Raw genomic sequence first — 17,314 nt, 5'->3', positions numbered from 1 at the left:
GAGAAATTAATGCTCTTGACCTGGTTATCATGCATTAGAAATATCCATATATAGGAATGACCACTAGGTGGCAGTGATCATATTATACTGATAGGGGATATACTTAACTACTGTCAAGGAAAAGGGATTTTAATTTTGTAAAGGCAATTACATTGGTCTCAGTGGAACCAACTGCAATCTAAGTGGGAGGCATTCGTAGAGGTAATCATAGAAGCTACTAAGCTTTTTACACCAAGAAAGAAATACTGTTCAAGGTAGAGACCTAAATGAATGTTAGATGAACTGATGAAATAGCAGTAGAGAAGAAAAATGTGTGAGATGATTACAAATCAGCAGGCAACTTGGAAACTAATAAGTATAAACTATTCCGCAACCAGGTCACTAAGGGAACCAGGCAAGCCAAGGCAGTTTATGAGAAGTCCTTGGCTACAAAAACAAAAAATTCTCTGCTTATGTTAACACTAGAAGGAAAGGGGTAAATCAAGTGGTCTGCTAGATATATGAATGGCATAACTACTGATGATCCTGTTCAGTTAGTCGGCAAACTAAATAAATACTTCGCACCTACATTCACAAGTGAAGAAGCTTTCAAGACTGGAAGTCCAGAAATACACCAATTTACAACTGGAAGCTGAATTATTTTGTTATAATTGAGAAGAAATTGGAAGAGAAGTTGCTGAAGCCAAAAGTAAAAACAGCACCTGGGGCCGACAGAATCCATCCAGTTATATTAAAAGCAGCAAAAGAGATAGTAAGCAAACCCTTGGCCATAATTATGAGACCATCCCTGGATGGAAAAAAGGTTCTATAGGTTCATCATCATCAGCCATTTTCAATCCACTGTAGGATGAAGGCCTCTCCAGCAACTTTCCAGTTCTTTCTCATTTGTGCAATGGCCATCCATTTACTGCCCACAAACTCTTGAATTTCATCTGTCCATCTCCATTGTAGTCTCCCGGTTTTCTTTTAGCTCCTCTTGGGTACCATTCTGTTATTTTCTTAGTCCATCTGTCGTCATGTCTTTGAGCTGAGTCCTGCCGAAGTCCATTTCAGTTCTTTAGTTTTGATAAGAATGTCCTTTACTTGAGTTTACTGCCTAATGCATATTTCTCTTCTTATCCAACAGTCTGATTCCTAATATAATTTGTTCCATTCTTCGCTGAGTAGTTTTCAGCTTCTTCCATACTTTTGGTGAGTGCCCGAGTTTCACTTCTATAAGTCATATACACTGGTTCATTATTTTACGTTTCAGACAAATTGGAATATTGCTCCTCAGTATGTGACTATATTTCCTGAATGCTATCCATCCGAAATTTATTCTTCTCTTGACTTCCAGCCATTTATCATTATTACAGCTAATGACTTGCCAAGATAAGTATATGACTCCACTTTTTCAATTTCTGCTCCTTCAATGATTATATCCCTACATGTGACATACTTGTTCATCATTACTTTTGTTTTAACCATATTCATCACTAGTCTGAAGTCCTTACTAACTCTGCACAACTGATTAAGATTTTCCTCTAATTCTTTTGGATCTTGGCTTATGATCACAATGTCATCTGAAAATTGCGTATGGTTTTGGTACTCTCCATTCACATTGACTCCTTTCTGCGACCAGTCCAATCTTCTGAAAGCTTCTGCAAGGGCAGCAGTAAACAACTTCGGAGATATTGTGTTTCCTCGTTGAACTCCTTTCTCGACTTTAAATTTGCTACTGTCTTTGTCTAGTCTAATAAAGGAGGTAGCATTCTCATATATTTTCTTCAAAATCATAAATGTAAGGAATGTCTATGCTTTGTCTTTCCAGTGCCCGAAACAGTGCCTTATGCTGTATAGTGTCAAATGCCTTTTCATAGTCAACAAATGCATTTTATATTCATTTGCTTTCTCCATTAGTTGTGACATTACAGGAAGGTGATCCATAGTTGAGAATCCTGTCCTAAAGCCAACTTGCTCTTTTGGTTATTTCTCATCAAGTATTCTTTCTAATCTGTTAGTAATGACCTTTGTGACCAACTTATAGATGTGGGACAACAAGCTGATTGGTCTATAATTTAAAATTTCTGATTTATTTCCTTCCTTTCTTATGCAACAAAATTATGATTAATGCTCCTAAAAACCACATAACAACAAAAACTTACCAGTTTCTGTGTCGTGTCTCTTCCTCCTAATTTTAACAACTCTACAATCACTTCATCTTCACCTGGGGCTTTTTGATTCTTTATTTTCTTCAATGCATGTTCTACCTCATCAGGAAGGATATCAGGTATGTGTATATGTTGATAATTTGTGATCCATCTTCCCCACTGCTGACATTCCCTTTTGCTCCTTATATAATATTTTATAGTAGTCTTCTGCTATTTGAATTATGCCTTCTCTGTTATTTATAAGTACATCATCACTATTCTTGAGATTTAGTATCATTTGTCTTTCTATATTACTGCTCAAGACTGCTGATTTAAGTCCTTTGCTTTTCCTTAATGCTTTTTTCTACTTTTATTGTGTTAAATCTTCTCATGTTCCCTCTGAGTCTCTTTCTAATAGCTTTGCATAACTCAGTATACTCAGTTTTGTCCTTGTCAGTGTTGTCTTCAGTTCATCACGACAAATGTTTCTTGACTAATTTTTTCTTCATTGGATTTCCTTTTACCAATAAGTTCCTTGGGCTTTATCGCTTTCAGAATGTTGTATTTCTCATCAATATCTTTGTCCCGAAAGGTCTGCAGAGCTTAAACTCGTTCCTAAGTTCCAGAACATATTGTTTTTTTCTCCTCTTCTGTTATCTCAAAGACCTTTGTATTATTTACCCGAGTCAGTTTGTTTCTCTTTTCTTACGTATATATCAAAAGTGTGCATCTTACCATTCTGTGATTACTTATGAAGTCAAGGTTACTGTATGTGGTGATCCTCTTTGGGAATCTACACAGTAAAAGAATAAGTTAAGATGGGAATATGGCAGCAGTTCCCAAACTGTGCGCTGCGGTGCCCCAGGACACTGCAGTGAACTCACAGGTATGCCACGGGATATTTTAAATTTTCGAGGCAAACACAGTGATATTCGACGGCTGTCGGACACTGTGCGAACTACTAGCTCAAGGTAGTTCACAGTTTCAACATTACTTATTAAATTGTTTGGACCTAACTACTTAATAAACGGAACTGTTCTGTTAGGTATTTCTTTTGGCATAGGGGCACCGTGAAAAAATTATTGAGACACTAAGGGCACCGTAAAAAAAATTATGGAGACACTAAGGGTGCCATGAACCGAAAAATTTTGTGAACCTCTGGAATATGCCATAAAGTATTAAAACAAAAAATATCTGAATCTAAACCTGTTAGGGGAAGTAATTGTTGGGGATGTAATTGTCTTACAAGTGAGATATTTAAGTTAATAAACCTTTACGAATTATTAATATATATATCATAACAACCACGTAATATCCTTCCCAAAATATATTATATAGTTTATCTGCTATGAATACTGAAAAACCTTTTAAAAATTTTAAGCTGCATTTTAAACTCATATAATTGCCCTAAAACAGTACCTTGTGTTTCTTTCAGCATGACAAAAAACTACTTGAAAATTACAAGCAGATTAGGACAAGGTATTCAGAAACTTCTGCATGTTATGGAAGAGATGAAAGTGCGGACTCTTTGCTTTCTGTATGTATATTGTGCAGTATTAAGTAATGTAGGTTAGTTTAAAAAATTTGACTTATGTAATCTACATTTATTACCACATTAAGAAAAGCGAAGAGATCTGACTGCCATTCATAAAACTAATCTCTTCTACCAGAAAAAATCCAGTTGTCCTAGGAAATTAAAAATTGATTTTTAGTTATTTCATTTTGTAATTTACATCCTTGCTTGTTTCAGTTTCCTTTAGGAGGAGAAAAGTGTTTTGTACACTGAGAGCATCTGTAAAATATCATCTGCAGAAATCCATTTGTGCTTCATTGTCACTAAGTACTCCAGAATGTATCAGTGCAAGAAGCAGTTAGCTGGGGGTTTTTTGAGAGAAAGAGCATCATGTGCTGTTGAAAATGCATATTTATATCAGTAATTCTATACATCAGTTGGACAATGTTGTTTACAAATGACCAGTTTAACTAAATTATTTAGCCTCTCATTTAAAAAAAATATTCACTTTTGGTGTTGTCATTTGGAACGAAAACAAATGACTGGTTTAACACTTTTTCTGATTGCAGTTTCAAACCTGGGATTAAGTCAGCCTGGATTGGATAGGGCAGAAACACTTTTGGGCTTTCTTCTCACTATGACTGAATTAATCAGCCCCTGGTGAAGGTTGCCTTACAGAAATTCCTGTTTTTCTTCTGTTAAATTGGAAGAAAAAGTTCTAAAAGCACGGTAGTTCTTCCTCCAAGTGGATTAAAATTTGAAGACACAAACTTGGACACAAGTTTGCATCTTCAGTTGCAGTGAATGTGTTAAAGTAATAAATGGCCAAATCAGCCTGACCTCTCAAGCACGTCACTCATATGGTATGAAAATTGCTAAATAAGAAAAGTTGTGGGAAATGTAAAATTTATGTAGTATTTCTCATGCTTTTCAATATTAACAACATGGAGAACATAAAAACAGATTGACATTTTCATCATCAACTTCACACATAGTGTGTAAATCTCATAGAATAATAAGTGGATGAGGAAGTGTCCACAAAATATCTGAGAATAATCTGTAGTCCTCCATGAATAGATAGATTACATTCTACACATGCTTAAATGCCTATTTTCTCACTATTATCATCCATTTTTAATTTTCCTGCACGCCATGACACTATAGAGAAAGTTTTTCTATTTCTCACATTCATTATTTACAGTATTAAAAACTTTGCTTTCTGAAAACTGAGAAAAATAACTATAAAATAGATTTATTATTCAGTCTGATTTGTCTTCATCAATGTCATTAATAAATATAGTAAACAATAATGGATCCTGGGAGGACTCAGCTAATAACATTAGTCCAAGAAGAGCAGTGCCCATTGATAAGCACTCTCTGGCTTCTCCCACTCAACCATCCTTTAACCATAGCAGTAACTTGCCTTTAATTGCCGCACTGCTATAATCTGTACAGCAGTCTTTTATGTGCAACAGTATGAGAAGTTTTCTGACAGAGACTTTCAATTTCAGTCCTAAATCATGACTCAACATAGTTCTATACTTTTTAATTAAATTCTCAGACCTCCTACTCTTAATATCATTAGTAACAACATGTACAACAGTATCACCTTTCGTGCCCTTAAAAGATGATAACTGCTCTCTCTCTCTCTCTCTCTCTCTCTCTCTCTCTCTCTCTCTCTCTCTCTCTCTCTCTCTATATATATATATATATATATATATATATATATAATTATGAATAAAAAATTAAAATTAAGTAAAGAAAGAAAATGGATTTGAATTTGAATAGAGATAAAATGAAATATCGATAATATGAATTATGGATCAGGGACACTGCAAGAGCAAAGGTACCCTACAACCATAATGTATATAGAAAATTATTTTTAATGTTATGTGTAAATCTTTAATTTAACTTATGCTAATAATGAAAATACCGTGTACCCTGGGAGCGATGTATGTTGAATAAAGGGGGAAGAACGGAAAAGAAAAGTGTAACGTTATAAACAAAGTGCGAATTTTGAAAAAATGCAAAATTTGAAAAGAACGACCAAGGTAGAAATAGCAGATTTTTGAAAAGAACGACCAAAGTAGAAATAGCATTGCAGTATCTTTCATAATTTCTGTGTCTTCTTCAGAGGTCATCCACCTAAATTATGAAAAAGAACAGCAATACTCTTACTTCTGTTTCTGACATGTTCTGTATGTCAAAAAACACGTGTACGCGGACACGTGGTAAAAAATAATTTAGAATATAAATTTTGAATAAATAAAATACAAGTTAAGCAAAAAATATTATGCCAAAGTATAACATACAGAACATGGATGACCTTACAGAAGTAAGTAGCCCGCCAAAAAGAGAAGACAAAGGAAGCGAGTGTCTGAATGACAAGAATGACAATAACTTACCGCTACTTGACCGGTCGACAAAAAAGAAAGAGCCGGAGGCTAACCCGTGTATATATGCGAAGAAACGCTAGCGGCACCTAGCGTTAGACGAATTTTGGTGTATGTATATTTTGTAATTTACGTAAGCAGTGGAGCTACGCTAGGTTAAAGTTAAGTACATGATACTCAAACACCCGGGATAGCAAAGAAATATATATTTCTTTTCAAAAATCTGCTATTTCTACCTTGGTCGTTCTTTTCAAATTTTGCATTTTTTCAAAATTCGCACTTTGTTTATAACGTTACACTTTTCTTTTCCGTTCTTCCCCCTTTATTCAACATACATCGCTCCCAGGGTACACGGTATTTTCATTATTAGCATAAGTTAAATTAAAGATTTACACATAACATTAAAAATAATTTTCATATATATATATACAGCAATACTTCACTTAGCATGGCTTCAAACAGCATGGGTTTCACTATAACACAGTTTCCAGTTAAGTTTAAATTGAAAATTTACTGTATATTAAAACTCCTTCAATAGCCTAGACACGCACTCTACATATATACAGGTGACCCCCGCTTAACGCTGATCATTCGTTCTGGAAAAACAGAGCACTAAGTGAATCCGCGCTAAGCGAGCGCCGCTTTCCCATAAGGTAACATATGTATTTATGAGCTGCGGTCGGTGCCATAGGATATTTCCTAATAAATAATAAACAGTAATGAAAAGGTGCACAAATGTCGGTCAAAATATTTAATATTCAAATATTTGCACATATAAAATATTCTGCATTGCATACGTATAATTATGTGGTAACTACTTGCGTATCAAAAGTAAATTTAAAATTCCAATTAAAATAATGAATTTAATTTAATTGATGAATTTAATCATGACAAATGTGTGGATTTTGAGTTGAACTTTGGCCCTCTTCCAAATAAACTAAAAGGGGTATTAATTTTAAATCCCCTGCAGTGTTACAACCAACAATAAAGTCAACCGATCCTTCGCCGCTTTGAAACCTGGCATGTTTTTTTCTTCTTTCAATATGAAACTTCTTTTAGGCATTTGTTTCCATAAAAGTCCTGCTTCAGCTATGTTAAAAACTTGTTGAGAAGTATAACACATAATACCCCTCTTCAACAATTTTAACAAGTTCTTTTTTGAAAGTTTCGGCTCCTTGATCTGCACTTGCGGCTTCTCCCTGGATTTTAAATCTATTCAACCAGCCCTTACCAGTTTTAAATGGTTCCACATTTTTTTTTTTTTTTAGGCGAGTTTTCTTCAGATCATCATATTGGCTAATCTCTTTCTCTCTCTCTCTTTTTTTAATATTTAACTTAACTGAATTCTGCATTGGAATATTATCTTCAATAAAATTAAAGTCTTTCCATTTCAATCCTAATAGCCGGCCTAGTCCTAGTTGCTTGCAGTGGAACAGCTATCTTTCCCGCTGCAAAAATTAATTCTTTATTTTTTTATAATTGTTCTTACAGTTAAAGTTGCAAGTCCTAAATTATGGCACACATCCGTTTGTCGTTGACCGGAATCGATTCGCTTCAAAACGTCTAATTTACTTTTCAAATTCAGTCTTTTTCTTACATTTATAGTCTTTGTACTGCGCCCAGACGTTGTTGCATTTTCATTCCTATCAGTCATTATTAGCTCTTCGAAAATGTAACTGTGTTGGTTGAATTAATTACGATACAATGTTCAAGTAAACTTTCCGTTATGCACCATGTCTAATACTCTACTGAGTGATGACTAGACTTCGGATAAATGCATATAACGCAAATATTACAAGCAATATACTTGATCATTTTTTAAAATGTTGATCTCGGAACTACGTAACAAGTCACTGTACTGAAACTAAATTAGCGTGCGAGAAAATTTCACTGAGCTTGGGAAAATTTCTCAAGTCGGCGTGGGAAACGTTTTAATGCTGTTTTGCTATTCATTTTCAAGCTATCGACTCCATCAAATGAAACGATTTCGTTAAATATGCCAAAAATGCAATCTGTAAAAGAGCGTTATAGTGATCTGTGACAGCGTTATAGTCAGATACGGGTTATAATATAAGAACAGCGTTATAGCGAAACAGCATAAAGCGAACTGCGTTATAACGGGGGCCTGCTGTATATATATGCTATGTTGTCGTAGCCTAGGTACGCATACATATGTGCTGCATTGGCGTAGCCTAGTTATGCATACATATATGCTGCGGTTCCAACTCTATCGTCTCACATGTGCCAATAGCAACATGCAACAATGTTCAGTATTCTTAATTCCATCCTGGCAAGACGACGTGATAGCTTTTCACAATTTAGTTTTTTACTCCTTTAAATATGATTTCAAATATATTTGAATCTTGGCTAGAAATCGCTTGCCAACAACGTGCATTCTGTTTGGCAGCATGTTTTGCCCATTTGGCAATGATTTCACTGGTTTTGAATCCCAAATTCAAACAATTATCAAAGACATCATGAAAATCAGAAAAGACTTGGGATTCGAAACTTTGGACACTGTCAGCGTGTGTGTGACTGCATTGACTCACATGCAAATAACTTAGATGATGCAACTTTCCTTGAAATTGATGAGCAAACTGCATATGAAGAAAAGGAAAACAATTCTGAAGTGGATAACACTGACGTGGTACCAAAGAATTTGATAAAGTTCTTTGGGGGGTTGACATGGCCTGCAAGGTGACTATGAATGGAGATCCAGATGTTGAACATAGCATCAAGATATGGCAATTTTACAAGATGGGATTCGATGCTACAAAGACTTGTTCTGAGGAAAAGAAGAGACGACTTCACCAGACTTTATTATTGAAAACCTAAATAAACAATAAAGCTGTTTTCTCATCTCTCATGATGTCGCCTTTTCATTAATAAAATTTTTGCAATATTTTTCATTTCAAATCCTTTTAATTGGTTATCAAGTGCAAATTGTTTATAGATTTATTATAATTTGTTTATAGACTGTTTCTCTGGTACACATTCAATTGAAACCCATTATAATTATACCTCAATCAGCATGGTTTCATATAATACAGAACAGTTTCGGTACCAGTTTTCAGTGCTATGCGGAATATTGCTGTATATATATATTTCCCATTTTCTCGACAATCACACTACCAACTGTAGTTACTTCGTGTGGGAACACTGTTGTGGAGGATGTTGTCATCACCAGTGGATCAATGCTAATGAAATCCATATTAGTGATCATTGATCGAATGGAGGGTTTTAAGATATTTTAAGAATTGGCAGTTGATGGAGTGTCCTTTACTTTGGAAAGGGAGAGATTTGTCATCCATTTATTAATTGGCTGGATATGAGCAAATTTCAGAGCCAAAACCAGTGGAATATGGAATATAAAAAAAAAAAAAAAAGGTAACACAGTGAGAATTACTGGATATTGGCATTTAAGGGTTGGTGAATATTCAAGAAGTTGAAGCTGTTTATGCAAGGCAAGGTTTGTCAAACTAGAAGGTGGAATGTAGTTTGCTGTCATCAGTGACTATGAATTGGATGAGCATGAGTAAGCCCTGGGCACAGGCTTTGAGAGCAAGTGGAGAAATTCCACCAGAACCTGCAGTTTTTTTGGCAATGAGATTGTTCAGAATTCTAATATTGTCTGTTAGAAGACCACATGAGACATTCATTGAGTATGGTAGGAGATAATATATCAAGATTGTCAATACAAGGATTAGAAGAAAAGTAGTGTACTAATAGGTCAGCATCTATCTTTAGCTGAAGATGCAGTTGAACCATCAGGTTGACAAAGGAAGTTATAGACGGACAGAAGTTGCAGCCTGTAAGTTTGGCAGGAGATGAGATTGCTCAACTACCATTTGGACAAAAGCAAGTTGCCTCCTCTTAGCCTGTTCAAAATCAGTAATTGTTTTACATTTGTTATGAAAGTTAGTGTAAAGAGAAAATGAAGCCTGGGATTTGGATACAAGTCAGTTGCGATATTCAGCATTCAAATCTTGAACAGCCTTAGTACATTTATTAGAAAACCGAAGTTTTGATAAAGGAAAGGATTTCATTTCTACAAGAATTTTACTGCCACAATTCATCAGAGCATTAAGATCAGAAGATTTAAAACAGATCCAACTGGTGAAAGAGGAAGCCCACCCCATTTCACATTTTTGTAATTCCAAATAACTCTAGGCTGAGAATGGCCATAAGCGAGAGTCTCCATTGGAAAAGAGGCTATCATTAAGTTGTGATCTGAGGTGCCTCAAGGACAACTACCGTTGACTGTGTACTTTAATATTTTCCTCACTAATGGCTCTTCATTGTATACATTGAAGGCAGTACCAGATTAAGATATGGGCTAGCAGGGCTCTTGCCTAGGGTATTAAAAACAGAAGAACAATGAGGAAAAATAAATAAATAAATATATATATATATCTTTAGTAAAAGGCACTGAAAAACCTTTCTTCCCGGGCACCGAAATACCTTAGTCTGGTCCTGATTGAAGGGCTGTCAGTGAGTAAAATACCAGGGAGTGTTAGGCTATGTTTAGGATTGTCTGGTATTTTGGTAGGTAAATAAACAAGCTGTGTGAGGTCATTAGCAATTGCAGCGGCCTCAAACGTCTCAACCAGCTAGGTCCGTGTAACTAGAAAATTGAAGCCAGTTGGAGTGTGAACATTTAAGATCATTAAGAAAAATGACTTCACTATTAGGAAAGTTAGACTGGAGAAACTAGAGTTTCAAAGAAAGGAAGTCAAAGAGTTTAGAGTGATTAGTAGAGGTAACAAATGAATTTGATAGAATGAGGTAGAGATATTTTCAACCAGAGGAAATTCTAAATTATGAAGTTTCTGAGAAGAATTATCAGAATGGACATGTGCAAAAGGAATTTTAGGGCAATTTAAGATCAATAGTGATTGAGGCAACTGATAACTTGAGACTGTCAGAAAAAGTAAGTGGGGCTTGGCAGATTGCAGGTGGAAATGAGCATACTGATCCCGTGTGTATTTGCAAAATGAATGCTGAAGTTTTTTGGAGGTTTAGATCTTTTTTGCATCAGCTTGACTATTTATGATGCATTAAATAGATAAAGTAGAGTTGGGGTGATAAATCTATATATATTATTGATATGGCATATACACAGCAAGAATATACCCAGCTCCTTGACAGTGCCTCTCATATAGAAGTCCATCCAGTTTCTAGCTGATCCAGATACTTCTAGAGAGTTATCAGTTGGTTCAGTTTGGTGGATAAACTGTCTAGCAGCCAGATAACAATTATTTATAGCTGTACCCTCAAAGTAAGGAATACTGTAGTTTCACTCTAAAAACTAAACATGGGTTTCACCACTTCAAGCCTCCTATAAGCAAAGTGATGGCATTATACCAGATGATCCAAGTCATCTGCCACCTCAGTGACATAGAGGAATGGGTGCTACACCATGACCCATGTTTATACTGGCTCATACTGAGTGGTGGCCTCCAGTATATTAGGTGCAGCATTGCATACTTGCCCTTAATAGAGGTACTAAGTTTCTAGTTAATCTAAAACTTTGCATAGCTCTATCTGCTGCCAGTCCTTTAAGGATGGTTATTCATAATTTATACCAAAAATGGAATCCAGTGAAAATTTTGCTTAAGGAAAAATTTTTTCATATGATGTATCTAATGTTTTTTTAAACCAATTACATTAAAAGCAGCATCTCCTCCAATAAAATTATAATTACAAATTTTGTAGTGTGATGGAAAAGGGTGGCATTTGATCTGCTCTATATGCTTTACATCAGTGGTCCCCAACCTTTTGCTTTTGATGGGCTGCATTTGCAATCTGTTGCAAATGCAGCCCATCAGTTCATGAGGGCCGCAACGAAAACCACTTCTAGCATTTCTTTGCAGATCTTACTAAAAAAAAAATTTATGTATTTGTTTCCTGAGCTTTAGAATAGAATGCAGGGCAGCCACTAAAAATTACTCACATACAGTAATATTAACTTAAAGATGAACAAATTGTGTCCATCTGTAATTAAGTGTGAAGAATGGATACATTGCTTGAAAGATAAATAACAATTAGTCAATGACATACATAACAAAATAAATTCATGATATATACATATTTATTTTTGAATAACTTATTCTTCTTCCATGTCATAAAATTACATTTTTGTTAATTAATTAATACAAATTAATTTCTTTTTGTATATGTTCAATGAGCACCTGAGGCTGCAATTTATTTATTACTTTCTCAATGTTTGTTACACATTACCTTAAGGTTTTATGTAAATGTTCATCAGAAATTCGATGAACATTTACATAAAATCATTTTCATTTTAGAAAACATTGACTCTCAAATATATGTACTTCTGAAAGTGGAGAACATTCCCGCTGCAAATTCCTTTAAGTTGGAAGGCCTTCATAGCCGAGTGGTCATGAGCGGGAGTGCAGTAGCACACGCTCTTTGAGTAGCCCGGGGTTCAAGCCCCCTGACTGATAAATACGGTCGATCTGCTGTTGAAACAGTGAGACCTAATTCTGTGCAATAGATGCAAACTTTGTCCTGCTTAGTACTTCTTAATTAATTATCTTAATTTCTAAATCAATTTTGTTTCGTTTCCTAGCCCTGCCACCACTTGCACTTTCCACTGGTTGCTTTCCCTCCATCATTGTAATAAGTAAATAAGAACGAAGAGAATATTCTGAAAATTTATTTGTTTTTTTATGATTGAAGATTTCAGTGAAGGGGCTAATTTCATCATAATACCGTAACGTAAAAACCCACAGAATTCCAGTTATTGGTATTATTGCAAATGCAATAAGATCGAGTTTACTACCCATTTATAATAGATTGTTCTATCAGAAAAGCCCAATACACCGGAAAGTGCAAATTGTTTTTATTGTTTTATGGTAGTGACCTCCAGAAATGTGCTGTAGAAAAATATCACAATGGCATTCAAAATTGAATCTTATAACCGAACATATGATAATGATGAAAGTGTAGTGCAATTTCCATTATAAAAATGACCTTTTAGAGAGATAAATGACTTAGTTATATAGTGAAAATTTAAACTTCCCAGGTCTTGGAACAAATTATCAAAAAAAAAACAATGTGTTATTGGGTTCACATTACAATATTTTCATGATATGATATGATATGATTTCATGATATGATTTTCATTCTCCATTTATTCCTACAGGATGCAAAATACGTTTCCGCGATTTTTTTAAGTTTGCACCTGCCCAAAAAACTTACATAAAGTCGAATTTCTGCAAGTTAAGTATTACATAAGCCAGGGAGTGCCTGTATTCATGTAATGACTCTAATGATATGAATTCCTTCTTCAAAATTTTTAGTGTCTGTGTATCTTTCTAGAGAAGACTGAGAAATCGTTTCTCTATTAGATTGTAGTTCTCTACAGCAAGAGAAATGCACAAAATTGCATTCACAAAATTGTTTCACCAAAATATTCAGTTTCTTTTCAAATGCTTTCACCTCAGTGAACATATCTGATAAAAACTTTCCTCTGCATTGTAATCTTAAATTTAAATTATTCAGATGTTCCACAATATCACTTAAGAAAGCCAAAGCCCAAATCCATTCTGAGTCAGAAAATTCCTTTTGAGTTCTTCCTTTTTCTGTTAGAAATATGTTAATTTCATGACAAAGAGAAAAATACCATTTAAGGACATTTCCTCTACTAAGCACCTTAATTTAAGTGTGGTACAGCACATCCTCATATTCTGCATTTATATGAATCAGTTCATAATGCCTGATGTAATTAATGCTTGAAACAACAACATTCATCACATTTAAAAATTTTTCCACATAAAGCCTGTTGGTGAATTATACAATGAAACTGCATAGGAATGTACCATTAACTTTCACTATTTCTTCATTAATTCATGCAGATACCCCAGATTTTTCTCCTACCATATTTTTTGCACCATCAATTGTTTCACTTTAATTTATTCCAGCTCAGATTAAGATTCCTTAAATTTTCGGACACTTTCATAAATATATTTTCTGCTGTTGTAGTATCTGTCATACTTTGAAGAGCACATGGCTTCTCTGTGATCATAAACTTGGAATCTATAGCCTAATAAAAATTAGTAGTTGAGCAATGCCTGTTATATTAATGCTCTCGTCGAGAGCTAATGAAAAATACTGAAATTGTTTTGCTTTTTCAGTCAGAGTAGAATAGAGCTTTTCTCCCATGTCCTCCAAAAGCCTTGTAATCATAAATAAACTTACATTCTGAATACATTGTAAATTATCATGACACACTTCTTTCATTACTGTTAACATGCAAGTCTTTATAAATTCACTATCAATGAATGGCCCTCCTCTCACAAGGTAGCTAGCATGCACACCTGACAAATTCTTTTTTGAAACAACTTTGCTGGTTATCCAAATATTTTTTTCAGTGCACTCAGCTTTCTCAATCGTACATCTCCATGAAATGATGAATACTCTTTATGACGGGATTCTTGGTGTCTCATAATATTGAACAATTTTAAACTGTTAACAGTTTCATGGCATATCAGACAAAGTGCCTTTTTTGTTGTGTGAAAAATATATTCATTTGTCCCACTATCATTGAATTTATGGTCTTCATAATTTATCTTTCGCTTTCTTGTTGTCATTTTATGTGACCAAATCAAGTTCTTTAAGGTTTACTTTTTTATACCTCTTGAGATTATCTGAAAAACTAAAATAAAAAACCATAGTGTATTTCAATAATTAAATTATTTGTTATACTGCACTGCTCATGACTCTAATGATATGGAAAAAGGAGAGCAAATTTAATTAGCTATTATTAAATGAGGTGCGAAGCTACGGCAATAAGTATTACTATTGCTTTTAGCTATTTTTTAGTACCTTGCAGCAATAACTAAGTTAGTAGCGGGATTAAAAATGTTTCCTATCGATTCCCATAAGTCACTAAAATCTTAAGAACAGAAAAATACAATTCCAAAGGAAATAGGAAATTATCAATGAAAATATTCAAGTTAGGGCTTACCTTACTATCAGATATAGGTTCCTTCTCCCCTTCTATATTGCATACTGTAAGTACAAGACAGAATGAGAATACTGGAACACGACTGAGATGATGACTGACAATAATGCAATGCAATATGTTACTTTTGATTTGTCGCATAACAATTCTTTATTATTGACTGCTGCTGAGTGTTTGAAGTTTAAGAAAAGAAAAGAAACCTAAACAAATTTAAACTTGATTGTTGCCATTAGTAAATTATCATGCTACGCAAGTTTTAAAAATAAGTTTTAATACAAGACAACAATGAAATGGAATGCCTGCATTTTATCACATGCCATTTCATATCTTATTTCAAACTTCCCGTACATATCACCAAACATATCACCAGTTTTGTGAAACCACTAAAATCAGATTATTCTGAAATTTAAATACTTCTCTGTGGTCAAGTGCAGCATTGAAATGGTCCAGGGGGTACATGCGGACTGCTATACATAATTGCAATCCATATAATCTTTTAAATATGTAAAATAATCTGTTCCTCTTAAAATAAGTTAAAATAGCATGCTATAATATTTTTCATTGTGTGTATAGGGATATTTGAAATTTTTCAGGACTATACCCCAATGAAGCCAAGAGTTGCCATGGATTTCACAGGAAATCATGGAAGAGTTGTTGAAGATCCAAAGGAAGCAGAAGCCATAGCTGCAGCAGAAGGATATATTTGGAAGGTATGAAAGATATATACGGTATTTAAATTTGGAGATCAGAGCTTTAAACAGCTTCGTTTTTTTATAGTTAGTGGAGTATGTATCTTAACAAATGGTCATATATTTTGATTATTACATTAAAAATAGTGTCAAATTAATAAAAAATATGGGTCGAATTTCAAGAACTGTCCCATGTAATGAAAATGCACTACAAGCAAAATTTATGTAACCCTAGTTAATTTAGAACTTGGTTATTCACCATTTCACAGGCACAGGTATATGATGTGTGCACACATAATAAAAATTTATTATGTTAATAAAGTTATGTTATTAGATTATCTTGAAATCCTCGGTAAACATTGCTGTTTCCCCTTCCAAGTAATTATAGATGCAATTTTATAGGTTGGGTTTACAAAAAACTGAAATTGAATTAAATCGATGCAGAGGATATTACTGCTAACGATGGAGTTTTCCTGTTAAATTCTGATTGACAGTAATTTCACTTTAATGTAAAAGGTGAAAACTTCAAAATTCCATACTGAAACTTTGTACTTATAGTCCATATGTGGCAACTCAGAAAAAAGTTATTTTGCATTAAATTGTTTTACTGTTTTTGATAAAAACACTGAAACAATTTAATGCAAAATAACTTCAGAAATTCTCAAATTTTAAGCAGTAGCATTAGTTAATGAATAAAGATGCTTGGTGTTATATTCTTTCATACCAAAAAAATAAATACATTTTTTTGGCAGATAATACAAATAGATTTATGTTTTTCTTTTGATAAAAAAGCATTCTCTATATTTAGTTGTCTTTAAATACTCTGCCTTCTTCACAAACTTTCTGCTTCCTTGATGTCATGTGAAGACAACTACTGTATACCATGAAATTGATTGTTGAAATCATGCTGCACTTCTCATTAAAAACTATTCGACAATTACAACACCCATCCCAGGGGCAGCATACAACCATTGTCTTAACCCATACTGCCAAAATGGTGTCCAATCTAGCAGTATGGTTAACATTTTGGCTTAATGCTGGAGACTGTTGCTTTATAGGGATCAGAACTACTGTATTATCTACCTCTGAAATTGAGGCTATGTACATAACCTTCAAAAATCTGTCATGTACCAGCCCCTGAGCATTCCTGATTTATGAAATTCTATGAATGTATCTCACTCTCTGATTAAATAGAAATTGGGTTAAATTGCTCTTGCATGGAATTTCATAGCCAGGTGGCATTAGAATTTCATGCCCAGGTGGCATTGTTTGTTTAGATTTCAGCAAAGCTTTTGACTCAGTCCCACATGAGCGGTTGCTTTATAAGCTGGAACAGGTTGGAATCACTGGGAAAATCCTTAGATGGATAGAAGGATGGTTTCAGGGCAGGAGGCAGAGGGTTGTGATAAATGGCTATTCCTCAGATTGGGTTGATGTAAGAAGTGGGGTTCCCCAAGGATCAATATTAGGACCACTGTTGTTTTTAATTTTCATAAACGACATTGATGAAGGGATAGAGAGCGTGATGTCTAAATTTGCAGATGATGTTAAAATTGGTAGAGTAGTTAATGATCACTGTCAAGCTGAGCTTCTTCAGAGAG

General features: G+C 34.3%; 1 protein-coding gene across 4 annotated transcripts in view; it reads left to right on the top strand.

Moving 5' to 3' along the window:
• LOC150091163 (growth factor receptor-bound protein 14-like) overlaps window positions 1–17,314 on the top strand; it is a 452,305-nt gene that overhangs the window by 395,011 nt on the left and 39,980 nt on the right. For all 4 annotated transcript variants that reach the window (XM_090382372.1, XM_090382364.1, XM_090382349.1 and 1 more), the window contains 2 exons: window positions 3,565–3,666; window positions 15,618–15,734. In XM_090382372.1, the coding sequence (XP_090238498.1) occupies window positions 3,565–3,666; window positions 15,618–15,734 (219 nt within the window). The remainder of the gene's footprint in view (window positions 1–3,564; window positions 3,667–15,617; window positions 15,735–17,314) is intronic.

Source organism: Mastigoproctus giganteus, chromosome 1, assembly GCF_048544385.1.
Source record: "Mastigoproctus giganteus isolate SK-2022 chromosome 1, ASM4854438v1, whole genome shotgun sequence".
Classification (NCBI taxonomy): domain Eukaryota; kingdom Metazoa; phylum Arthropoda; class Arachnida; order Uropygi; family Thelyphonidae; genus Mastigoproctus; species Mastigoproctus giganteus.
Note: the sequence above shows the minus strand (reverse complement) of the source record. Positions and strands in the feature narration are given on the sequence as shown.